The sequence below is a fragment of the Carassius carassius genome, chromosome 28 (assembly GCF_963082965.1).
Source record: "Carassius carassius chromosome 28, fCarCar2.1, whole genome shotgun sequence".
In the NCBI taxonomy this organism is placed as follows: domain Eukaryota; kingdom Metazoa; phylum Chordata; class Actinopteri; order Cypriniformes; family Cyprinidae; genus Carassius; species Carassius carassius.
Window position 1 is genome coordinate 2,736,597 of NC_081782.1, and position 27,463 is coordinate 2,764,059.

The 27,463-nt window shown below is 35.6% G+C and overlaps 1 protein-coding gene across 1 annotated transcript in view; it reads left to right on the top strand.

The window, feature by feature from the left end:
- LOC132107704 (metabotropic glutamate receptor 5-like) overlaps positions 1-27,463 on the top strand; it is a 63,418-nt gene that overhangs the window by 28,033 nt on the left and 7,922 nt on the right. The window contains exons 4-8 of the mRNA XM_059513858.1: positions 17,024-17,259; positions 20,774-21,020; positions 21,113-21,281; positions 22,375-22,501; positions 24,336-25,275. Coding sequence (XP_059369841.1) covers positions 17,024-17,259; positions 20,774-21,020; positions 21,113-21,281; positions 22,375-22,501; positions 24,336-25,275 — 1,719 coding nt within the window. The remainder of the gene's footprint in view (positions 1-17,023; positions 17,260-20,773; positions 21,021-21,112; positions 21,282-22,374; positions 22,502-24,335; positions 25,276-27,463) is intronic.

Genomic DNA, 27,463 nt, shown 5'->3' on the forward strand with positions numbered 1-27,463 from the left:
TTCCCGGTGGACTGATAGAAACCGGTGCTTCCCGATTCCCGGAAATTACTTGAAAGCAGACAATCCGATTAGAGCTTGCCACTGGAGAAGCTCGTGCTGTGTTTGTGTGCAGAATGTATCTCTTGGGTCAGACGTGCGACAGTCCAGAAAAACGTGACCAAATAGAGTAAACTTCATGATCGTTAAGAGCCCTGAGGGTGTTTATGATGCGTTTCCTGTCTGCCTCCCTCTCAGGCAGGATGGGATGATTGCGATGTGGTCTGCGTTGCATGCGGAGGAGCTGTCAAGTCTTCATCATCCTCCTCTTCCTCTCGGCAGAGCTGAGAGTGTGAGAGGAATATTTAACAGATGAGAGAGAAGGAATCGGAGATGAATTTGCACTAATGTGTTTGTTCAAATCAGCCAGAGAAAACAAAAACATATTTATAATTGGATGATTTTTCAACTAATGACTTTTAATTTGCACAGAAATTTGATTAAAAACATTAATCACATCAATTACATATAATGAATTGCATGTATAAATATTTGCTGGGAAAGGTCTTAAATTAAGATAATTTTAAGCAAGAATTATTAGTCTTTGTTTATATATCCGTTCATACATCAGATGTTAAGTCAATCCATTACTAAGGAATCCGATATGCATGCATTTGTTTATTGTCTTGTTTTTAATGTATTCCTTATAATCACTCTAAATGAACTACATTTACATGTTCAATTGGCTTTTAATTTGTAATGCTGTTGAATCTACTTGAAGGCAGACTTAAAAATTAAAAGTGTGTGTGCATGTGTGTAAATTTCCTTCTGCTAGACTACTGATCTAAGGCCAGAGATGAAACACAGAGGATCAAAGCATCTCAGAGTTCAAGGTCTGTCGTTTCTAGATTACACACACACACACACACACACACACACACACACACACACACACACACACACACACACACACACACACACACACACACACACACACACACACACACACACACACACACACACACAGAGAACAAAACATCTGCTCAAGAAAGCACATGAACTCATATACATGACTATATTATTTTTGTGATGTTAAAATACTTTCTCACATAGTGCACGAAAAATCGGATGAAAAATTCAGACTGACATTAGAGGAAGTAATTTTAATAATTTTTATAATTCATGACTGAAAACATTTTGTAACATGATTTTGATGTGCCATTTTCATGGTAATTTAATGTTTGAATTTAAAATGGGTTTCAAAGGATGAATTTTGAGATTTTATGTTTTCAAGTGATATAAAATTTTAAATTTCTAAAGTGTGATAGAGAGAAAGGCAACAAAGAAGACTTCTCTGACAAAGGTCAAAACTTCTGTTATGATGTAGTTTTTTGGGGTGCACTCTTGCCATAAATTAATCTATTACTTTTCCTACATAATTTTTTACAAAAAAGATTGGTAAAATGTCTATTTAGGAGTCTTAGACCTTTCCAACGATATATAGTTTGTCATGATTAGATTAGGATTTAATTGTAATATGGTGAAGTAAACATAGTCGTCCCACCGAGGGGACAGGTGAGAGTTTTAACTGCTCATTTCTGAGTTTGTCATGTGGCGTTCCTCACAGGTTTGGCACAGCCAGTGGAGTTTGGTTAATTGGGTTTGTAGGATTACAAACATGCAAAACTAGGAATATCCCTGATCCTCTTACACTCTCACTGCAGGATCTAGTGCACACGAGTCCGTCACAAGCAGCTCGCACATCTGCCCTCTCCTCATTCACACCGCGAGCGTCCTGTAGTGTTAAAAGAGATGAAACTCCCTTGTGTCAGTGTTAATGGACTCGTCTCTCTGAACTCTCCCGAAAGTGATATCTACGGACCGTGTGACACACATTAACCCCGTCCTGTTCACAGCTTTTGCCCCATAGACACAGACCAAGGACTAACTGATTAATGACGAAGTGTGTGTGTTTGGCATTCAACAGAACCTCTTTTCCGTGGACAAGAAGTTGGGTTGCTTGCTCTGACAGGAAGGGTCTAATCTTCCTAATGTTGTATAAGGCAAACCTGCAGGACCGGGTAGTTGTAGCAATGTGGTCTGTGAAGCTTAACTGATGATCCATCACAACTCCTAGGTTTCTAGCTGTCCTCGAAGGAGTAATGGTTGATGAGCCCAGCTGTATAGAGAAGTTGTGATGAAGCAATGGGTTAACTGGAATCACCAGGAGTTCTGTCTTCGTAAGGTTAAGCTGAAGGTGATGGTCATTCATCCAGCTAGAGATGTCACTCAGACAGGCTGAGATGCGAGCAGCTACCGTCGGGTCATCTGGTTGGAATGAGAGGTAGAGTTGGGTGTCATCAGCGTAGCAGTGATAAGAAAAGCCATGCTTCTGAATGACAGATCCTAATGATGTCATGTAGATTGAGAAGAGAAGTGGTCCAAGTACTGAGCCTTGAGGAACCCCAGTAACAAGGTGGTGTGACTTTGAAACATCACCCCTCCAAGACACACTGAAGGATCTGTCAGAGAGGTAGGACTTAACCCACAGGAGTGCAGTTCCAGAGATGCCCATCTTTCTGAGGGTGGACAGGAGAATCTGGTGATTAACAGTGTCAAAAGCAGCAGAAAGGTCCAGTAAGATGAGTACCAAGGATTTTGAAGCTGCTCTTGCTAGTCGCAGGGCTTCAGTAACCGAGAGCAGAGCAGTCTCAGTTGAGTGGCCACTTTTGAAGCCAGATTGGTTGCTGTCCAGGAGGTTGTTCTGTACAAGGAACATAGAAAACTGGTTGAACACCGCTCGCTCAAGTGTCTTTGCAATGAATGGAAGAAGGGATACCGGTCTGTAGTTTTCAAAAAGCGCTGGATTTAGAGATGGTTTCTTGAGCAGTGGGCTTACCCGAGCCTGCTTGAATGCTGAGGGAAATGTTCCAGAGTGAAGAGAGGAGTTGATAATGTGAGTAAGCGAAGGTATGACTGAAGAAGAGATCGCTTGAAGGAGGTGAGTGGGGATCGGATCAAGTGGACAAGTAGTAAGATGATTGGACAGGAGAAGTTCGGAGACGTCCATCTCTGAGAGTGGGGAGAAGGAGGAGAAAGAGTGTGCATCGGTCATTGTGAAGTTGTCCTCAGTCTGCGGTGTGGAGAATTGGCCGCTGATGGATCTCGTCTTATTTGTGAAGAAAACTGCAAAGTCGTCCGCTGTAAGAGTCGATGGAGGAGGTGGTGGCGGCGGATTAAGAAGAGAAGAGAAAGTCTTGAAGAGTGTCCGAGCGTCACAACAGCTGTTAATTTTGTTGTGGTAGTAGGATGTTTTAGCCGTGAAGACATTTGCAGAGAAGGAAGAGAGGAGAGACTGATACACACTGAGGTCTGTAGAGTTTCTTGATTTCTGCCATTTCCTCTCTGCAGCCCTGAGTAAACTCTTAATTTGCAGCTTATTAATAGTTAGTAAGGCAGTTATTAAGTTTAGGTGATTAGGGATGTAGAATATAGTCTTGCAGAATATGTGCTTTATTTGCAATAATAAAAATAGACATGCTAATAAGAAGTAGTAGAAATTGGTCCTTATACTAAAGTGTAACCTTAATTTTAAAAAAATATTTAGTTTATTTAGTTTTAATCATTCTAGTAATTTAACCTCAATATTTTATTTCAGAACAGTTCAGTTTTTAACTTAACATTTTTTAATTTTACTGTTTGTGTAAGGTTTTCTTGTAATACAGTTAACAAGTAAGATTTTTAATAGTTGTAGTTAATAACACTGATACATACTAAAAGGGATCTGTTTTAAACCGAATCATTTATATGAATCAGACTTCATATTGTGTCAAATGAAAGAGGGTAGAGTTTTACTGTTTAATAAGGCATTTAAAGTTGTTTGTTGAAAGCCGTAATGGCAGAACACAGAGAAAGAAAACGTCTGGAAGTGTTGAGTGATTGTTTGAGTGTCCACAGTCTCAAAGTGACAGGAACACTTCAGTGTGAGAAACCCCGTGGGTCACTTGTGTGTGTAAATGTCAGGATTTTGGTGTGTGTGTGTGTGTGTGTTTCTGTCCCATGATTGCCAGCACCCTCTGGTAATCTGTTTGACAAACTTAACTCAGTGTATGTGTGTGTGAGTGTATCCATCAGTCTCATGTGAATGGGACTGTTTTTCTGTCCTGTCAGATTTCACTGTTAGTGTGTGTTTGTGTGCAGATGGACACAGCATGAGGTTTTGACCTCATCAATCCGATCTGCAGCAAGCCTTAAACATACACATACCACTTAGCCTGGCGTTTTTAAGACAAAAAATGAACAAAATAAAAAGAAGTTCATACGGATTGTGCACTATATAATTTTTGCATGTGATATATATATATAGTTATATAATAGCAGTGTTATTTGCTGAAAATCCTCCTGTCTGCCGTACAGCAGTTGTGTATCAATTCAATTGTGGCATGTCAAGATGAGCTGCATCAAATTTTTCGAAATGTCCCACAGCCTCGTTTATCATATGGATGTACGATTAATTGAAATAAAACAAAAATTACAAATTCGCTTATTGTAATTATCAAGGCAACATGCAGAGACCATCTTCCTTTATGAAAAATGTGCATTAACAAAAACCACTCCCTCTGCTTTTCCATCAAAATGAAGAAATTAGGACAACCATAAATACTATATTTTACAGTAGATAAAGCTATTATTGTATTGTTTCTTTCTTAATTTTTTTCTTGCAATATTAATATTTCCTATTTAGATTTTTTTTGTAATTTGAAACATTGTTGTTATGGTTATAATAATAATAATAATAATAATAATAATTAGTGGTAAAACTTTCTATGAAGCCTGCATTTATAATACATTATAAGGGTATTCTTAAAGCATTATAATGAAGGCATACTGCATTATATATATAAAAAAAACCGTATAATATGTTGTATCATCTCATAAATATTCATAAAAAAGTTATAATATATTATAATATGTACTTATTTGTGGTTATAGCTTTTAAGAGTGTAATTATTTATAACACAATGAACATGTTGCATCCACTTTTACAATGGTTTATACTGCTCATAGTTATAATGTATTATAAGTTTAATATCTTGTCATTTTTCTGATGCTACTTTACTTAAAGTGGTCAAAGACCACTTATAAGTAGTAATAATAATATTAATTATAACAACAAAAACAAAATTCTCTCTCAAACAGCCATAAGATCAGATATCAGATCAGAAGAATGTGTAATATGACACATTTGCTTTTAACAATTGTTATTGTAATATCAGTTTGATTATTTTGGTGGTACCCTTTAGACAGCTGTTGATAAGTAACTAGCAACTAGCAGTCATTAGAGTATTAGTACAACCCGAATTCCGGAAAAGTTGGGACGTTTTTTAAATTTTAATAAAATGAAAACTAAAGGAATTTCAAATCACATGAGCCAATATTTTATTCACAATAGAACATAGATAACATAGCAAATGTTTAAACTGAGAAAGTTTAAAATTTTATCCACTTAATTAGCTCATTTAAAATTTAATGCCTGCTACAGGTCTCAAAAAAGTTGGCACGGGGGCAACAAATGACTAAAAAAGCAAGCAGTTTTGAAAAGATTCAGCTGGGAGAACATCTAGTGATTAATTAAGTTAATTGATATCAGGTCTGTAACATGATTAGCTATAAAAGCTTTGTCTTAGAGAAGCAGAGTCTCTCAGAAGTAAAGATGGGCAGAGGCTCTCCAATCTGTGAAAGACTACGTAAAAAAATTGTGGAAAACTTTAAAAACAATGTTCCTCAACGTCAAATTGCAAAGGCTTTGCAAATCTCATCATCTACAGTGCATAGCATCATCAAAAGATTCAGAGAAACTGGAGAAATCTCTGTGCGTAAGGGACAAGGCCGGAGACCTTTATTGGATGCCCGTGGTCTTCGGGCTCTCAGACGACACTGCATCACTCATCGGCATGATTGTGTCAATGACATTACTAAATGGGCCCAGGAATACTTTCAGAAACCACTGTCGGTAAACACAATCCGCCGTGCCATCAGCAGATGCCAACTAAAGCTCTATCATGCAAAAAGGAAGCCATATGTGAACATGGTCCAGAAGCGCCGTCGTGTCCTGTGGGCCAAGGCTCATTTAAAATGGACTATTTCAAAGTGGAATAGTGTTTTATGGTCAGACGAGTCCAAATTTGACATTCTTGTTGGAAATCACGGACGCCGTGTCCTCCGGGCTAAAGAGGAGGGAGACCTTCCAGCATGTTATCAGCGTTCAGTTCAAAAGCCAGCATCTCTGATGGTATGGGGGTGCATAAGTGCATACGGTATGGGCAGCTTGCATGTTTTGGAAGGCTCTGTGAATGCTGAAAGGTATATAAAGGTTTTAGAGGAACATATGCTTCCCTCCAAACAACATCTATTTCAGGGAAGGCCTTGTTTATTTCAGCAGGACAATGCAAAACCACATACTGCAGCTATAACAACAGCATGGCTTCGTCGTAGAAGAGTCCGGGTGCTAACCTGGCCTGCCTGCAGTCCAGATCTTTCACCTATAGAGAACATTTGGCGCATCATTAAACGAAAAATACGTCAAAGACGACCACGAACTCTTCAGCAGCTGGAAATCTATATAAGGCAAGAATGGGACCAAATTCCAACAGCAAAACTCCAGCAACTCATAGCCTCAATGCCCAGACGTCTTCAAACTGTTTTGAAAAGAAAAGGAGATGCTACACCATGGTAAACATGCCCCGTCCCAACTATTTTGAGACCTGTAGCAGAAATCAAAATTGAAATGAGCTCATTTTCTGCATAAAATTGTAAACTTTCTCAGTTTAAACATTTGCTATGTTATCTATGTTCTATTGTGAATAAAATATTGGCTCATGTGATTTGAAAGTCTTTTAGTTTTCATTTTATTAAAATTTAAAAAACGTCCCAACTTTTCCGGAATTCGGGTTGTAGACTCTACCATTCTTTAGCATACTAATACTCTAATGAGAGTTAGTTGGGATGTAGTTGCAAAGTTTCTTATAGTCGATTGATTAAAGGGACCATCAAAATAAAATGTAACCATATAAAACATTGCTCACATCAATTAATTAACATTAGAGCCACAGGAAACACTCTTATAACACTCAACATCTAACCACTCACAGCCTGTAGTAAGATACTGTGCAGATCTGTAATAAACAATGTCAAGATATGATACAGTCCATTATACTGTAAATGAAGTAGATTTAATATAGTGTTCATTGTGTGTTATAAATAATAATACCCTTAAACGTATAACCACAAATATGTAAGTATTATGATGTATTATAATTGTTGTTATGATTATTCATGAGTTGATACAGCATATTATAATGTTATGTCATTGTAATGCCTTAATTAAGAATACCCTTATAATGTATTATAAATACGGTCTTCATAGAAAGTGTTACCAAGTTTGTAATTATTAATAAAAATAATTTATTATAAATAATGATATATAAACTATAAAGTATAAACTAACCCTATATAATCACAAAATTTCAGCCAAATTGTGCAGCCATACAAACAAGTTTTAAATTTTAATTTAACAAAACAAACAAAAACAGTTTGATTTCTGCCCAAATCGAGTGGCCTTAGTGTTTTCTATCTCAACATCCCATGTTTGAATTGAGTGCAAGCATAAACAAGGTTTGACAGCTATTGCATTAGTTTTATAATACATGAATTGTATTGTATATTGAGAATTTCAACAAATATATATTGTGACGAGACATATAAATGATACTTCAGATAGAAATCTTAACCCACACGAAACAAAATATGGTTTTGAGATGACGATGGGAAGACAGACTTTTTTTTTTTTCCACTTTTTGGGTGATAACTTGTTACCAGCGTATTTCTTGGTCACTAAAATCAAAGAATCAGAAACCCAGATGGTTTGACTGAAAGCTATATTTGTGTTTAGTGATGACTGGAAGTTTGTACATTCAGTGTTGTTTAGGCGTGTGTGTTGTGTGAAGGACAGCTGTGGCCAGTGTTTTGACTGGCTGGAGTAATTGCGCTCTATTTTCAGCTCTCTCTGAACATTTGACGATCGCCCATTATGGCCTGACGTAAACGAATGGAAAGGCCACACAAATCTCTCTCGTTCTCGATTTTTTTTTCATCTCTTCTGACACCTTCACAAACCCTGTTTACCACAAACTCTTTCATGCTGTGCTCATTCTGTCCTGTCAACGTGAACTCAAAATGGACCCTTTATGTGACCCTGGAGCACAAAACCAGTCTGAAGTCTCTGGGGTATATTTTTAGTTTATAAATGTCCTACCGTAATTATATCAAAACTTAATTTTTGATTAGTAATTTGCATTGCTAAGAATTCATTTGGACAAATTTAAAGGCCATTTGCTCATTATTCAGATTTTTTTTGCAACCTCAGATTCCAAATTTTCAAACAGTTGTTTCTGAGACATATAATGTCCAATCCTAATAAACCATACATCAATGGAAAGATGATTTATTTAGCTTTCAGAGTTTTTCTAAATCTCAATTTAGAAAAAAAATGCACTTAAGACTGGTTTTGTGGTCCAGGGTCACATTTATCTTCTTATTGGATATTTCTGGTCCATACTACAAGGACAGATTTTTTTTTTCAATTTTAGTCTAAAATTTGGCCAATAATAATGACTTCAAATTTATTAAATGTCATGGCAATCATGAATAATGATTTGTTTAAAAAAGAACCGTTGGCATTGGGAAGTCAAATGGGTTGCGAATGTCGTTTCATGTACACAACTTTAACCTCTTGCTATCTCTCTATGCCGTTTTTCTCTCGTTTGGCACCTAATTAGCAGCCCATCTGATGACGTCACTTCATCTACAGCCATCACAGCATTTTACACATGACAGGAGGAGATCTGGTCTAATCTGGGCTGTACGGTCACAACACAATTCATTTGGAGGTTGTAACTGTCAGAGAGGAGCGACGGATCTGATGGAGAGACGCTGGCACACGCTGACACTGTCCTCCTGTGAACTCCTTCACTTTGTGCTGATCAGCACATGTTTGCTATAAAACCTTAGTGTGTTTTCCTTGTTGTCCTGTCCTTGCAGCAACACTAGTGAAACAATCAGGTTCGATTCTGATCTTGAATCTTCAATATTCATGTGCGAAAGTTTGGGGTAGGTAAATTTTTTTATGTGAAAGAAGTCTCTTCTGCTCACCAAAGCTGCCTTGTTTTAATCAGAAACAATATATTTTCAATATATAATTTTCAGCATCATTACTCCAGTCTTCAGGGTCACATGATCCTTTCAGAAATCAGTCTAATCTGATGATTTGCTGAAACATTTCTGATTATAATCAATGTTGAAAACAGTTGTGCTGCCCAATTTTTTTTTCAGGTATTTGATGAATAGAAAGTTCCGAAGAACATCATTTATTTGAAACTTAAAACTTTTGTAAGATTATAAATGTCTTTACTTTCATTATTGTTGAATTAATTTATACATTTCTCTGAAATAACGAAATCTTACTCAGCCCAAACTTTTGAAGAGTAGTGTAGATCTATACAAAACCCCTTTGGTTTTCTCTTAGAGCTGATTGGTTTAATCAGTGTTCGAGGTGTTGTTTATTGATCAGGGATTAGAGTTTTGATCACTATTGATGTGTGATGCTGGCATACTGAGAGAGAAAGGAGAGAAAGATCTTATTTACAGTTGCCTCTTCATATTCAGTGGAGATCAGAGAAGGTATTTTGACACACTGAAAGATTGCACACAGCACCTTTCAAGCGATAGTTCATCCATCAATAATGAAAGTTGTGTCATCATTTTGTTCCAAACCCAAATGACTTTCTTCGCTTCTCAAAGCTCAAATGGAGATGCAGTTGTTCATCTGTTTATGTGTCATACAAAAGCTCTTTAGGAGAAATAAAACAGACAATAGATGTCATGAAGTAAACACTGTAAAAAAAAAAAAATAATAATACATAAATAAATACATTTGTGAAACACTGTAAACCCAAATATGTATATACATTAAATTTTCAAATATGAGATATGTTGTAGTTTTAAGTAAAACATATATGAAACTTATTAGAAATTGTAACAATTTCATATATTAACAAATATAACTAGCCCATACAAATTTGTATGTTTTTGTATGTACATCTATCCTAAAACCAACCAGTGCATGTTGATATTATATAAGTGAATATAAACATGTATTTAAAAATTATTGCAAAAACATACATAAAAATACATATTTTTGTACATATGTTGTTTTAATAAAATTGTATATATATATATATAAAACACAATATATTGTTGACATATGGTTGATACATTTAATACCATATAAAATATCACCATACAGATATTATAATTTTTTTTTTTATAAAACCCCTTTATAAAAAGGGGATTTTATATAAGCTATATTATAAACGTTTATCTTTAAACACTATATGGGATTAAAACAAAGAATATTGGAGCATATACTTGTCTAACTTTGCAGCCTTTGGTGTCTTGGCAAATCTGAGCACAGAATATAAATATAAATATATATATATATATATATATATATATATATATATATATATATATATATATATATATATTTATGATTGATGGCTGATATAAAGCTGATGTATAGGATAGCATAGTTGATAAAAACACATGCATAACAATTACTGAAATAACAATAGAGAATAAGAGTGTGTGCTCAGGCACTGGCATTTTCATCACTGTTAAAATAAAAGTCACGCTTTATACACATCAGCTGATGGTGATGAATAAAATATAATCTGAAATATTGCCTGTATAACAGTTAACCACTGATTGATTCTCCTCTGAAATGCAAGAGGAACCACATGAAACGTGAAACGTGGTCAAACAGAAAATCTTATCAGCCAATTTCATAAATAAAAATGTCTAAATACATGTCGATATATCTGCCTTTGCTATATGTTGGTTAACCACTAATTGTTTCTTTTCTGAAAACTCTAAAGAAACCACACATGAGATGTGGCCAATCAGATTCAAATGAATAAAATACCGGCCGATATATTGGCTAATTATCGGTCATCTAATAATTGTTTCTCTTCTAAAACACTATGGATCCACACTTGAGATGTAACTGTACAGGAAAACGTCAAATAAAATAAAATAATTTAAAAAAATTGGCAAAATAAATGAATAAAAATCACCAAATATCGGCCGATATATCGGCTGTGGCTATATATTAGTTAACCACTAAATATGAGGCCATTAGTCAGGCCATTTTCTCTGGAGAAACATCTGAGACGCAAGAGACTTATGTCAAATCTTCAGTAGCTCATTTAATCTCTAATCAATAAACAATCAAGATATTTAACAAGATCTCATTTGTGGTTTTTCTTTCCTATTGAGAGAGAAGCAGAGAATTAATGTTGTAGAGTGTTTTCGGTAATGGTCTTTCTCGGTGAGCAGCGGATGAGATATTGGGGCGCAGCTGTGTGAAAGCAAGGATAGATATGATCCTTCAGAAATAAACGAGTCCAGACCGTATCCGTCTGCCTGTTCATTTACTTTACTGACGGCACTGATGGCTATAAACTGATAGAAGGAAAACACAAATCCAGTAAATACAGACTCGATCTAAACACGCGGCTAAACGAGTCAATCTTGTTCACAGGTAGATGATGCTTATATGCATTTATTAATAAATGTAAGATATTTAATTCCACCGTGGTGAACAGGAAGATCTTTATATATGCCCACAAGTGTGGCGCTTGTATGAAGTGTGAGAGGTCTATTGTAAAGAGACGCACACACACACACATTCGGCTCTTTCATTAGACACAAGCCAGTCAAAAATTACATAAGTGTGTGTGTGTTTGTCTTACAATTTTGGGTTTTTGTGAAAGAAATCCTTCAGTTCACTTTGTATCATAAAACTGATGGTTTTGGTTCTGGATGCTTATTGGTCAATCCTAAAACAATTTATATTTTATATAATATTTCTAAAATATTTTAGGAAAAACTTGAAGTTATCATTGTGCTGTTGCTGATTATATTCTTTATAGAACTGTCTTTTGTAGCTACTTTATTGTTTAATTACTAATGACTTTTGATTTTGAATGGCCCTTGTACATTAATTGAATTTGCCCTTTTGTAACAAATTGATCAATATGTTCCTTTGCATAAAAGCATTTTCTAAAAGAATGCATATAAATATAATGTAAAATCCATTTTCTTCTGTCAAAATACTTTTTGTTAAAAGTGTGGTCATAATGGGAAAAGCAACAAAACATTTAGCTCATGTAACATGTAGCTCCGCCCCCACACTGAAATTTAATTGGACAAAAATGTAATATTTATTTGGATAATATGAATATTAATCATCATATATATTTTGTTTGGCTGTGATTTTGTTGTTTTGCATTGCAATGGACTGTGTGATATATGAAAATGACATCCTTTTGTTTTAAATTGAACATCTCAGAGTGTCTGAACGTGTGTGAGTGTATCTGAGTCTCAGATGACATCAATCAGCATTATATTAGTGTTACATTAGTGTTAGATGAATGTTTCTGCAGTGATGGGAGTTTGATTGATGAGGTGCGTCTCATTTTTAAACACCTGCTCAAATATGGCCAACACATTAATAAAGACTGACGTTATGCTCGGATTAACACACACACACACACACACAGTCTCTCTCTCTCTCAGACACAGAAAGCGCAGGTGTGACCTGTTTGAGTCGTTTAACAAGAAAAAGAGACATGAAGTTGAGAAAATGTTTTCTCTGTAAAACTAACCTTGTCTCTTTCAAAAATCACTGTCAGATTTATCAAGCGATGATAGTTCTATCGCCATGGCGATCTGTCTCCTCGTCTCCACGGAGACGGGCTCGTTCTGATGGAGAAGATGCTGAGAGACTGAGAGAAAGATCAGCTGCCGGAAAGTTGTGATTCGGAGCTGAACGAAGAAACACGAGGAGATTAAAGCTTCCTCCCTTCAGTGTGATTAACGATCTGAGCTCAGAACTGACCTTGTTTACATTCTATAGACACACTTGTTGTGGTGTTGTGTGTGATTAATTCGTTCATACATCTCAGGAGTCATAAATAAGAGTTCTGCAGAAGGGGTGCATTGTGGGAAGCTGTAACGGCTCTGGGACAGAAAGCGTTTGGTGGTTGGCACTGGAAGGGTGTTTATGCTCGTCTGATGATGCCGGACACATTGTGTCAGTGTTTGTGCGCGGTCACAGTTCAGTTATCTCTGTGATGCAGCACTTGTGTTGAACCGTGCTGTTAGTGAGCGCTGGTTAAATCCTTCACCGTGGGATGTGACAGTGGCATGAGCTGCCCTCACTCTCTTGTTCTTTCTTTATCTTTGGGGTTTTAATAACTTTTTGTGTGAATCTGATGGGAATGGAAAAGTGAGAGAGTTTTTGTTCTCTCTCCTTTACGATAACTTAATAATATCAGTATATTTTGATAGATCCCAAATATCCTTGATTTAATAAAAGAAATTTAAAAGTCAAACGTCTCTCTATCTCTCAGTTCAGTTACATTCAATTTAATTCAATTCAAATGAGTTTTTTTTGGCATTACTGTGTAACATCTTACAATGTCTCTGTCTTTCTCTCTTATTGCACACATTTGAAGTGAGACTTCTGTTAAAATCTCCTGCTTTTCCAAATGTTTTATTTAGAAAAATACTCCAGTATTTGTATTTTTGATTAAGTTGCCATTTCTATTATTTTTATGTCTTTTTATTTCAGTTTTAGTTTTACACTTTTAATTTAGTTTTAGTATTTAGTGCTTATTTTGTTTTCAGTTTGTCTTTTTTATTTTTTTTCTGTTTTCTTTTACATCATTGTAATATTTTGATTTAATTTATATTTCAATATACTTTAGTTGACAGTTTTCAAACTATTATCGTTTCAGTTTAGTTGTTAAATTTTTTTATTTACTTTTCATTTGTATTTTATTTTTCATTTGCCTTTTTTATACTTTCATACTATTATTTATTAATATTTTTTTAGTTTTACAGATTTAACTTAGATTTAGTATTTGGTGTTTACTTTGTTTACATTTTGTCATTTTGATTTAGGTTTTACTCAATCATTGTTTTATCATTATTTTATTTTTTTAATTTGTTTAATTCATATATTAGCATCATTTAACAGTATTAAATTTCTCAGCAAAGCTCTTGCATGTTAAATAATTGTAAAGGTATCAAGTTTTATACTATGCCGTGTTTTATTATTAGTAATTATTTTATTGTATTTGTATTTTATTTTTAATTTAATTTAATGTAATGTTTATTTGTTTTAATTTTATTATATTTATAATATTTTTTTATTTTATATTTCACATTTGAAGTCAGTAGGTTACATTTAGAGTCAGTTTAATTAGCAATTTTTTCCAGTTATGTCAGTTTTTGTTTTTATTTCAGTGAAAACATTTTTTCATTCAGGTTCACTTTTAGTTTTCTTTAATGTTAATAACACTGCCAATAATTAACAACTAAAGAGTTTCAGATGAGATCTCAACAACATCTAGAGTTTGCGGTCAAAAGTACGAGATCTCAATATGAACTCAAACATTTCTCATCAGAGACTGAATAAAAAAATAATTTTTTGTAACGTAATTTAGGAGAAACATCTAAGATGATACTGTTATGTAACACACAAAGTATCATTTTCAGAAGAGTTCCTCGGAATCCCCCATAAACACCTACTCCAATGCTGTCGCCATGGCTACAGTCTCAGCCAATCACGCCGCAGCCAGCTGTGAGGTCATCAAGTGCACAGGGTGTCAGATGAGTTTGCCCACAATGATGCCATCTGCACTCTGAGTGTGTGTGTGTGTGTGTGTGTGTGTGCTCGCTTGCACTAGTTTCATTACTGAGATGACTGTCCGTCCTTCTCTGACTCTGTCCCGACTGAAGTGTGTGTTATGATTTGATGTGTGTGTTTTTAAGTTTAAGTTTTGTATTAAGTTAAGCTGAACTGTCAGAAAGGATGTAATTGAGTTAGCAAACACACACACACACACACATACACACAAGCTTTGTTACAAACCCTTGTAAGCTGCCTACTCAGCTGGTGCTTGAGATGCTGCCTATAAAGAGCAATACATGTAAGGTGCTTAAAACATCACAGTTCAGTTCTGATGCTCATTAGGATTTGACTACAAAATCATACATGCACAAACATTTATATATATATATATTTAGAGATTACTTAATCCGTGCAATTTTGACATTTTACATAAACTCATAATCTACCTCTAGTTTAAATGTGTAATTTAGTGCTTATAGATTTGATAGAAGAAATTATTCAATGCCATATGATATGTATGTTTCAGTCTCTCACACACATATACGCTTACAGATGCATGTGAGATTTTCACATGAACAACTATCAGTCTTTTAAAAATATGCCTCTAGTTGTCATGGTTACTGGGGAAACTGGCAGAGAAAAATAATGAGCCGTTTGTGTGCGGTGTTCATTTAATTGGCAATTTGTATCTACTTTGTATCAAAACTATTTAATTTGTTCAAACGTGTCAGTCAGTGTGCATTACGGGAAGGCTTCATGTGGCTGAACCGAATGTTTCAGCTTGACACTGCCAAAATCTCTCTCTCTCTCTCTCTCACACACACACACACACACACGCGGGCTCTGTTCCAAAACATAGTCTTGCTGTCTGCTGCCTACACAGGGAATCACTTTCTAAGGCAACTCCCTAAATGTTATGTAACCTCATAAGTAAGTGATTGGGAACGCTCTAGGCAGCAACAAATAGCTCTTCACGTAAACATCGGTTGATTTCAAAAGAGTAACTGTAGCTATTATGTTGCTAATAATCCTAGAAATTATTTTATTTTTCATTGGTTGTTTAATAAATGAATGCATTTATTTTGCATGTATTATATTGTTATTAATTTCATTTGTAATCATTTTTATTTTAATTAGTTTTGGATTCAAGAGAATACTTTACATTCATACTTGGTTTTAGTTAATAATTTATAAGTGCATTGATTATCAACATTTTTCACTTTATCTGTCATGTTGGATGTTTGTTTCCCACGGAAATTGTTGCATTGCTTTCTGGGATTTGCTACAAAGTATGCAAGTTATGCTGTCTTAAGCATATAAATTATTAGTATTAATATTTTATTTAGTATTGTTTATTTATTTTATTTGTAATTATTTTATTCAATTTTAATTCATTTGGTATAATATATATTTCACATTTTTATTTATATATTTCTAAACAAAGTCATTATTATATATATTATAATATGTATAATTATTTTATGTTTATTAAATTATATTTAATTATTTATTTATCTATAATTTTATTTTTTGTATAATATATATTTGATTTTATATTAAAAGGGAACAATAAAATGTTTTATTTCTAAATGTAAAAAAAGAATTATGTCTTTATTATTATTGAAAATATTATTATAAATATTTGTATATTTTATACTGTTTATTTAATTTGTACTTCCTTTTATTTTAATTATTTTTGGATGATATATATTTGATTTTATATAAAAAATAAACAATAACTAAATTTATTTAATTTATAACAAATGATATGTCTTTATTATTAATGAAATATTCTTATTAATGTAATTATATTTGATATTTATATTATTTTCTATTTGATTTGTAATAATTTTTTATTAGATTTTAATTAGTTTCGTTTAATATATACATATATATATAATTATATTAAGCATTAATAATACAATTCATTTTAAATGTTTGTAAACAAAATAAATATGTCTATTATAAAAATTATTAAATATTAATTATCTATATAATTATTAAATTATATATTATATATTGTTTATTTAATTTATTTTAATTAGCTTTGGCATTATTATATTTGTTGTTATTTGTTTTATTTTTGTCTATCATTATTTACATTTATATCATATATGATAATCACTATTTTTTATATATTTGTCATCTTGGATAGATTTTTCCCACTGAATGTGTTGTATTGCGTGCTTCCTTATGGCTTCGCACACTAATTCGTTCTCTTCTTCGCAGTGACGGCTGGGCGGACCGATATGATGTCACTGATGGGTACGTGCGTGAGGCCGCCGGCGGGATCACCATAAAGCTGCAGTCCCCAGACGTCAAATGGTTTGACGATTATTACCTGAAACTGCGTCCCGAAAACAACCCACGAAACCCCTGGTTCCCCGAGTTCTGGCAGCACCGCTTCCACTGCCGGCTGAAGGGACACCCGCAGGAGAACAACAAATACAACCGCACCTGCGGCAGTGAGTTTCCACAGCATTACTCAGTCTGAGTCTGTGTCCTCATGTGCTCCCACAGTGACATTTAGAAGAAAAGAAAAGCCTTTCATCAAAACCTTCTCTTCAGATATCAGACCTTCCATTAGTCTCGCTGTCTTTCATTGGCTCCATTTATCTGAGCTCTGCTTGAGTTCAAAGAAACTGTTCCCAAAAACAGTCAAAAAGAAAAGAACAGCCACTTTCGCTCTGAAACGGGTATCAGAGCTGTTTGCATATAAACCAGCGTGAGCAGACAGACACTGAGCAACAGTTTAGACAGAGATGCTGCTTTAATGGCAGTTAAAAGAATTTTTCAATCAGAGCGAGCACTTCTGAACGAAATCAAGTTTACTGTGAAAACAAGACTTTCAAGTGCTGTGCGTAAGAGCAGCTTCGTCTTTGTCCGTTATTGAAGTAAATTATGAGCAATAAAACGCCATGTACTCTTTTAAAAATGTTCGACTCTTTGTGTAGTAGTTTGTTGTTTTTTGTTTCCTCTCTTCCATTTCTTTAAATTTGAAAAACTGTTTTGACATTTGGCATTTGTAATTTGGGTAATATATTATATATTATTATTATACCAATTTGACTAACAACACCAAACCATTGCGTCAAATCAGGGGCTTTAATGTTTCAAAGCAACACGTTTTCTGATCAAACAATTAGGAAAATATTTTGTAATCTGAGTATTTATATTATAGTGATTTTATTGTTTTTGTCAGTGCATAACAGAAAATATAAAAAGACTTCACAATAAAAATTTAATCGACAGTTAAACACTGACTAACAATATGAATTTTTGAATTTTAGTTTTATCTGTAAAACATATTGACCTGAATTAAATAGTATTTGGCTTATGTTTATGTTCTTTATAATAATTACTCTTTTAATTTGTATGAATGTTTTTTTATTTGGGAAAATAAATATTAAAATATTGAACCAATCCATAAATTTAATTTGAGGGAGGAGAAAAAAGTAGCAAGAACAATAAATGTAACAAATTTAAGTTCCAAAGTTCCAAAATATAATGTTTTTCAGTATACAATGCAGTTTAGTTTTATTGAGAAATTACAATTTTAAAAGACATTTTTTTTTTTACATTTCCTCTTTTATTTTTTCCTCTTTTTTTTTTATTGTGTTCAGTTTTAGTTATCAGGTTAAACTAAATGAAGACGAGAAATTACATATATATATTCTCCGTAGAGATATTTTAAATTTTGTAGCTCCAATTAGAGTTAGAAAGCAGAAACCTTAGTCTTTACTATGGTTAAATTAAGAAACTTAACGAACCTATGCAGTAGGGCAGACAAAGGTGGAAAAATGATACATTTAGTGTTTCCTTGCCTCTTTAAAAAAAAATCTGATGTCCACTTCTCAGTATAAAGTTAAGGAAGCAAGGAACACTTATTTTTCAGATCTGGTTACTAAACAGGGACATAATCCAAGAATGCTTTTTAAAACCATTAATTAAATCCTCAGCCTATAGTCAGCCGTTTTAATCTACTCCAGAAAATTGTCATTCTTTTTAAATAAATATTTTTAACAAAATAGTGGAGATTAGGCAGCAGTCTAACACTGATTTCAGAGATCATGTTGATTCTTGTCCACCTTCAGCATTAACCCATTTTAACCCATCCTCGTGTCCTTCTGACTGCCTTTCTGCTTGGTTTTTAAAAGGTGTATTTCATATGGTTTGTCCAGATATTTTGGCTATTATTAATAGTTCTTTATCTTCTGGAATTTTTCTTTCATGTTTTAAACATGCTATTATTCATCTGTTAATAAAGAAGGCCTCTCTAGACCCTTCAAATTTTATTAATTTATACCTATTTTATCAATCAATTTTGTCCATGCAACTGAATTCTTTTATGAATAATAATTAAATCTTTTTTAAAAATTCAGTCTGGTTTCCGCTCCTAAACATAGCACTGAAACTGCTCTGGTTAAGCTCACTAATGACCTATTGCGTGCAGCCGATGCTGGTTTATATTCTACTTTACTTCTTCTTGATCTCAGTTCAGCCTTTGATACAGTGGGTCACAATGTCTTGATCAACCATCTAAAGACTTATGTTGGTATCAGTTATGTGGCTCTGGATTGGTTTATTTCATATTTGTCAATCAGGTCCTTTTCTGTAGTGCTTGGAGATTCCTCCTCTTCTCATGGTCCTTTTTTAGTGGGGTCCCTCAGGGTTCTATTTTAGGTCCCCTTTTGATTACGATCAACAGGCTACCCCTGGGTCAAATTATGCGCAGTTATGACATTGAGTTCCACTGCTATACAGATGAATGTCCCGATAAAGCCAGGTATTATTGTTATATCCCATATTATGCTTCAAAGAGATAAAAAATTGGAAATTGAAAAAATTTCTGCAGTTGTATGACTCCAAGTCAGAGGTCCTTATAATTACCCTGTGTGGCCCCAGTAGTATTATTATTAATAATCTCTCATCTAACCTGGGTGCCTAATAATGTTCGAAAAGAGGCCCACAACATAGGTGTAATCTTGATTCAGAACTGTCATTTGCTGCTGGTGCAGTCTTTTTTTTTGCACAACTGATGCAACTAACAAAGATAAAGTCATTTCTTTCTTCTGCAGATTTAGAAAAGGTCATTCTTGCTTTTCTTCTCCTCCAGACTTGATTATTGTAAGTAATGCACTTTATTCTGGTATGAGCAGGCAAAATCTCCAAAGATAGCAGCTGGTTCAAAATGCTGCTGCTAGGCTTTTATAACGTATTAAGAAAAGTGATCGCATTACACCAATTCTTGCTGCTCTTCACTGGTTGCCTGTGAGCTATAGAATTGATTTTATGATTTTGCTGCTTGTTTTTAAAGCATTGAAGGGTCAGGCTCCTGTCTATATTTATGATTTATTATTCCTTATTAGAGTGAACGCTGCTTGCAATCCTTTGTTAGGGCCCTATTAGTGGCTCCTAAATCTCGACTTGTTACTAAAGTTGACTCTAGCCTCTTTTAAAACTCTTATTAAGACTCACTTTTATCATATGGCTTTTTCTTAATCTTGATGGTATTTTTGTATTTTACTGCTGTACTGTTATATCCTTTTATTGTAAAGCACTTTGTAAGATAGTTTCGTAAGGTGCTATATATAAATAACAATAAAAAAACCTCATTCTGATTCTGATAAAGTAATAAAATAGTTTTCAATGGTTTTAGTAAACAATAATACGATGATAACCTTGAATTTTAGTGCTTTAGTGAAATGTCAGACGTGTTTTTTGTGTTCATAAACCCAGATAGCATGCAACACGTCAAAACTCATCAAATGTACGTTTAAGCAGTGTAAGATCACCAATTAAGAGCCTTTCGCTCGGGAAAAATGGAACTATGTGTCTCTCCACCGCACTAAATCAGTTTCACAGAGCATAAGCAAATTAGCACAGTTCATCATTGACCTTTCTACAGGATACGAGCAGGAACAGACAGACGAGTTATCGGTCATTAACCCCGATCTCCTCCTTCTCCTTCTCTCTCAGAGCGGGATTCTCTGCGGCAGCAGTATGCGCAGGACACCAAGATGGGCTTTGTGATCAATGCCATCTACAGCATGGCCTACGGCCTCCACAACATGCAGAAAGTGCTGTGTCCTGGTATGGTGGGTCTGTGCGATGCCATGCGGCCCATCGATGGCTCAAAGCTTCTTGAGTTCCTCATGAAGACCAACTTCACTGGAGTGTCTGGGGAAAACATTTATTTTGACGAAAACGGTGATTCGCCTGGGAGGTACCGGACCAATCCAATCCAATAACCCACTCTTCATATCCATTCATCTTCATTTCAGTGCACTAAATCAATACTCCTAACTGTGTTCGCAGTTACATGATCATGAACTTTAAGAAAATGGGCAAAGATTATTTCGACTACACGAACGTGGGCAGCTGGGACAACAGCGGACTGCAGATCGATGACGATGAGATCTGGCCTACCAAAGATGAGATTATTAAATCTGTGTGCAGCGAACCCTGTGATAAAGGTCAAATCAAGGTCAGGAGACCGTGAGCTGCTTATTGAACCTCATAGTGCTGTGTAATGTTTAATAATGCCCAATAATTGTGTGTTTTTGTTGGTAAGTGTATTGGAGTAACAAGTAAAATCCAACTGGATTCAACTGGTTTTGCTTCAGGACACAAATTTTACACTGAAAATCAAGTGGTGATTGCGCAGGTCAAACAATATGTACATTTATTATTCGTTTTATAAAATGATAATAAGTATTTGCACAATTATCAGTTTCATGCTTTCGTTATCCATAATTCGTGGCACAAAATGTATAGATTTAAAAAATATTATTAACAATACTGTAAATATAATTTTTTTTAAGTGAATAAATATTCTAAAATTTTACACATACACACACACACACACATATATATATATATATATATATGTATATGTTTACTATAAAAATTAAATTTTTGTAAATATACATTCTAAATGTAATTATAATATTTATATTTAAATTTGTTATTTTTTATAATTTTATATTTACTATAAAAATAGAATATTATTATATTATATATAATATTATAAATTATATATAAAAAATATTATAAGGAATTCTTTTCTTTTTTTAAGTAAATTATTTACGCACAATTTATCCACTTTTTTGTTGACCTTCTGTCATCTGGTGAATCATAGGCAAAACATGCTATTAAAGTAAATCTAATGTTAATATTTGCTATATAAATTTTTATTTATTAATTAATATTATGCAATATAATTTATATATTTTGGAAAATATACTTTTTAGTAAATAAACATAAACGTTTAGATTATCTGAAATATTCTATTTAGAATATTATAAATTATATATTATATCTTTTTTAAACAATTTTTTTTAAATTTTTTTTTACAGTTTAGCATTTTATACACAATTTATCTAGTTTTACACGACCTAAAATTTCACAACTGTAAAGTATAAATTGACTTACTATTATCATCAACTGAATCATGGCTATCCTAAATTTACTATCTACATTTCCTGACTGTATCACGACCCTGCAGTTAAGAAGCGCTGTTTTCCGTCCTGATGTGATTATGACGGCATGTAACACGCGCTATCCTCTCTTGCCTGCAGGTGATCCGTAAAGGAGAGGTCAGCTGCTGTTGGACATGCACTCCCTGTAAGGAGAACGAGTTTGTTTTTGACGAGTACACGTGTCGTGCATGTGATCTGGGATCGTGGCCCACCGATGACCTCACCGGTGAGTCCACAAACACATCAGCTCAGCGTAAAGATCAGACTGATGACCCTGATTCTCCTGCTCTCACCACCCGTGCCTGTGTTACACCACAGATTCACTGACACGCTTGATCCCTCTCTATTCACATCCAGTTTAGGAAGTCTCATTCTGTAAAAGTGCTGGAGCCACACGCCATACTCAAATACAAATCTAACATTTCATAGAGTGTGGTTTGAGATCCCAAACCATGACCAAAATGACTTATTTGCAAAGTGCGTAATTGCATCTCTCTTACATGGCCAATAATAGAAAGAGAAAGAAAGAGAGATATTTGTGTCGTAGAAAGAAAATGCATTTCAACAAATCATTTCAGGGAAATGCGAATACACACACTCATTGAGCTAAAAGGTTAACAGCATCAAAACCGTCTTGAGCTGAACTTATCAAATCTGTCTCCCTGTGATCAGCCCCCACAATTTATTAACACCTATTTATACCATCAGAGAGAAAGAAAGAATCATACAGCCATATTACCAAGTACTGTACATTATTACACTTTTTTAATGAATTTTTGTTTGCCAGTGCAATAACCGCCTCCATGGTATATGGTTGCTTAGATGTACAATGTAACATAATGCAATGTAATAGCAATATGTGATTTTATATATATACATTTTATATTTCTGTAGTAAATATAAATATTCTATTTACTCATATAGTATGTGTTTATTAACTATAAAACAGAAAATATATTTGTTTTATATAATATTTAATCCACTAGAAAATGCTTCTTTTAAGTGCATTCTCTATTAAATGATTTTTTTTAAAATCAGGCATAGTATTATAAATTATATTTTATTGTATCAAATAAATTAATTCATGAGATATTTTTGAAAATACATTTTTTTTTACATTTTATAGTAAAATTAAAAATCCTTTTATAGCATATTTACTTACTATAAAAATAGGTAAATAGGTAAATATTAAGTTTATATTTAACTTTATTTTTTCTTTGTTTTTCTTTCTTTTAAGTTCAGTCTCTATATTATACTGTATTATATCATATGAGATCTTTTAACATAAAATTATTTTATTTTTATAGTAAATATACTATATATAGTAAATAAACTATTTTTCATTTTCCAAAATAATTAGAAATTATTTCAAATCCTTATCCATATAATAAATATAAATTATATTATGTTGTATTATGTAAAGGATGTGATGTTTAAAAAAAAAAAAAAAAAAAAAAAAAAAAATATATATATATATATATATATATATATATATATATATATATATATATAGTAAAGGTAATATTTATATAGTAAATATAAATATTGTTTTATTTTATAGTGTTTATTTACTATAAATATAGTTAAACCATTTGCTTTTAAGTGCAATTTTCATAAAATTATTTTTGAAATAGATTTTTAAATATCCTTATCCAATAATCAAGTATTATATTATAAATTATATTGTCATATTATTTAAACTGAAGACATTTTAAATGTTTTTATAATTTTAAAGTAAATATTTATATTGTAAATAATATATTTGTCAATTTGAAAGTATGTTTATTAAAAAAATAGTTAAATATTTTTCTTCTAAAATACTTAACTAGAAAACGAGTGAGTGAGTGACGTTTGGCCAGGTACGGTGTCCCATACTTGGAATTTGTGCTCTGCATTTCAACCATGCAAGTGCATACACACAGCAGTGAGTAGTGAACAAACACACACACCCGGAAACGTTTTGTAAATTCCTTGCTCTTTTTGTGAAATAATTTCTACAAGTCCTTATCCAATAATTTCCAAGAAGCACCACTAATTCTCATTTTCTTCATTTGTTTCAGGATGCGACCCCATCCCAGTGAAGTATTTGATGTGGGGTGACCCCGAGCCCATCGCGGCTGTGGTCTTCGCCTGCTTGGGCCTGATGGCCACATTCTTCGTCACCTCCATCTTCATCATCTACCGCGACACTCCGGTGGTGAAGTCGTCCAGTCGTGAGCTGTGCTACATCATTCTGGCGGGCATCTGTCTGGGCTACCTGTGTACCTTCTGTCTTATTGCCAAACCTCATGTCATCTACTGCTATCTGCAGCGACTGGGCATTGGATTATCGCCCGCTATGAGCTACTCGGCCCTCGTCACCAAGACCAATCGCATCGCTCGGATACTGGCCGGCAGCAAAAAGAAAATCTGCACCAAGAAGCCTCGTTTCATGAGCGCCTGCGCCCAGCTGGTGATCGCTTTCCTACTGATCCTCCTGCAGCTGGGCATCATCGTGGCGCTCTTTATGATGGAGCCTCCTGATGTCATCCATGACTATCCCTCCATTCGTGAAGTCAACCTCATCTGCAACACCACCAACTTAGGCGTGGTGGCGCCGCTGGGCTACAACGGCCTCCTCATCATGAGCTGCACCTTCTACGCCTTCAAGACACGCAACGTTCCCGCCAATTTTAACGAAGCGAAGTACATCGCATTTACCATGTACACCACCTGCATCATCTGGCTGGCCTTTGTGCCCATTTACTTTGGCTCCAACTATAAGACCATCACCATGTGCTTCTCCGTCAGCCTGAGCGCCACCGTGGCTCTGGGCTGCATGTTTGTGCCAAAGGTTTACATTATCCTGGCCAAACCGGAGAGGAACGTCCGCAGCGCGTTCACTACATCGACAGTGGTGCGCATGCATGTGGGAGACGGAAAATCATCATCCGCGGCCAGCCGGTCGAGCAGCCTGGTCAATCTGTGGAAGAGACGAGGATCGTCAGGAGAGACGCTCAGGTGTGTGCTGAGTTGTGCAGTGATAACTTTCAAATTGTACCATTTAGGTACCAATTTGTACCTTAAGAGGCATAGTTCACCCAAAAATAAAAATTCTGTCATTAATTGCTCACCCTCATGTTATCCCAAAGACCTCCATTCATCTTTGAAACACCTGTTAAGATATATATCTTTATCCTCGTAAACACAGTTATTTAGGTCTTAAGCGAAAGCAAAAGGCAGAGAAAGAAACACTTGTGTAACAGTATATTGGATCCAGGCAGCTCTTAAAGTGACAGCAGTCTAATATTCCTGTTTTCTGTCATTCATTTGAATCAAACAACAAAAGACAGAAAATCTACTCTTGACTAAATCACTTTTGTAATTTTAATAAGAAGAAATGTATACTTAATTTACACAGTGAATGCAGTGTTTTTATATATTTGATTATTCAGTGTATGTAGTGTTTCTTATTTATTTGTTCTACTGTAGTTTTTTGTCCTATAACTTGTAATTAGTTTCTTATTCTTTTTTAATCGCTGACTTTACTTGTCTTCAGGGAGCTTTAGTTCTCTTACGAGAGTTCTCTCGTACTGCGTCTTAGCTAAGACGCTACGGGAAAAGTCTCTTTTCACGAAATACTGAAGCAAAAAATTATCCTTAATTTTGAATTTTTGTAAAGCGCATTTGCAGCAGCACACAGCCATAGGCGGCCCTTCACGCCACTTCCCGCCGAAACGGGTGTGGCCCAACCTTATAAAAGGAGCTCGAAAAGGCTGACTCACCTGATTTTTCATCTCTTCAGCGAAGCTCACGCATCGCTGGATCACGGAGGAAGCAAGCGCCGTCTGAGAGGCATATCAGCGGGACGAGCCATTCTGAAGCTGCTGGCCTTCGCCGCCTTCCACTGCCGTTCCTGCTGCGCTGTCCGGCGCCTATATCCTTTCAATTCTGTTATATCCAGCTGTTCTTTATGCGTGTGTGTGTGTTCGCCCTGTGACTCACACTCGTAAAAGAGCTTGCGTCTTTTTTAAGATGCCTTCCTGCGGCTCGTCAGAGCCCCACTCAGCGAGGGAGACCGGTACGTCATCTGTGTCTCCTGCCTGGGTGAAGATCATGCAGCGCTCGCGCTCGCTGACGGCGGATGCCCTCACTGCGAGCTGTTGCCATGGTGACTCTGAGGACTCGCCTGGCCTTTTTCTCTGAGCCTGCATTCTCCGCTGCGCTGAAGGCGCCGTAAAAGCGCCGTTTCCAGCGGATTCCGGAACCGTCTTCAGCTCAACCGAGCCCTGCATCGCTTCCCGATGGGCAGCGCCCGCTATTTGCCGCCACGTCGTCCGAGGAAGTCGATCTCAGGGCCGCGTCCCTCAGGGGAAGAGGACACGCGCTCTCTGCTAGCTTCGGACAGTGAGGGATGGGCGAGCTCCGAGGATCTCGCGCCTTCTGCTCAGAAGCCCAGCAGACGAGCTGACATCGAGAAGGAGCCAGGGCGAGTGCTCGCGTTGGCCGCCATGAGTCTCGGCCTCGAGTGGTCTGCACCAGCGCCCCCCTCTCGTTCCCGGATGGATGGTATGTTCCTTTCGGATGAGCGTACTTCTCAAAGCCCGCCTCATTTCTTCCTGAGCTTCACGAAGAGGTGGCAAAGGCTTGGAACGCTCCATATTCAGCGCGAACTCGTTCGTCTGTCTCACTAGCATTCTCCACACTGGATGATGCTACAAACAGGAACTACCAGTCACTTCCGCTGGTGGAACAGGCGATAGCGACGCACCTTTGTCCGCCCTCTGCTGGACGGCGGACGAAAGCGGTGTTGCCATCTAAAGCCTGCTGCATGACGCTGCGTCTGCACTACTCACGATGGCTGCTTCATCACAGCGCAGGTGTACGAGTTCCGCTGTGGCCGAGCTCTCACCCAAGCGCGCCGCTGTTTCAGTTCCAGGAATTGTGACTGTCTCAGCGTTTTCTGCAACGCGCAAGCCTGCACAGTTGCCCGCTTGCCTGCACACGAAAGCCGTTATCACAACAGCTTCAGCAACGCAGCTCGAGACCCCCATTCTCGCTCTACGGGCCATCGCCCCGCGCCGCGGGGACCGCGGCAGAGGATTACGGTGAGGCCGGGAGCCCCAAAGCTATCCTAGGAAAGCGCCGGTGTACGAGTCGCCGCGGCCGAGCTCTCACCTAAGTACGCCGCTGTTTTCAGTTCCAGGGA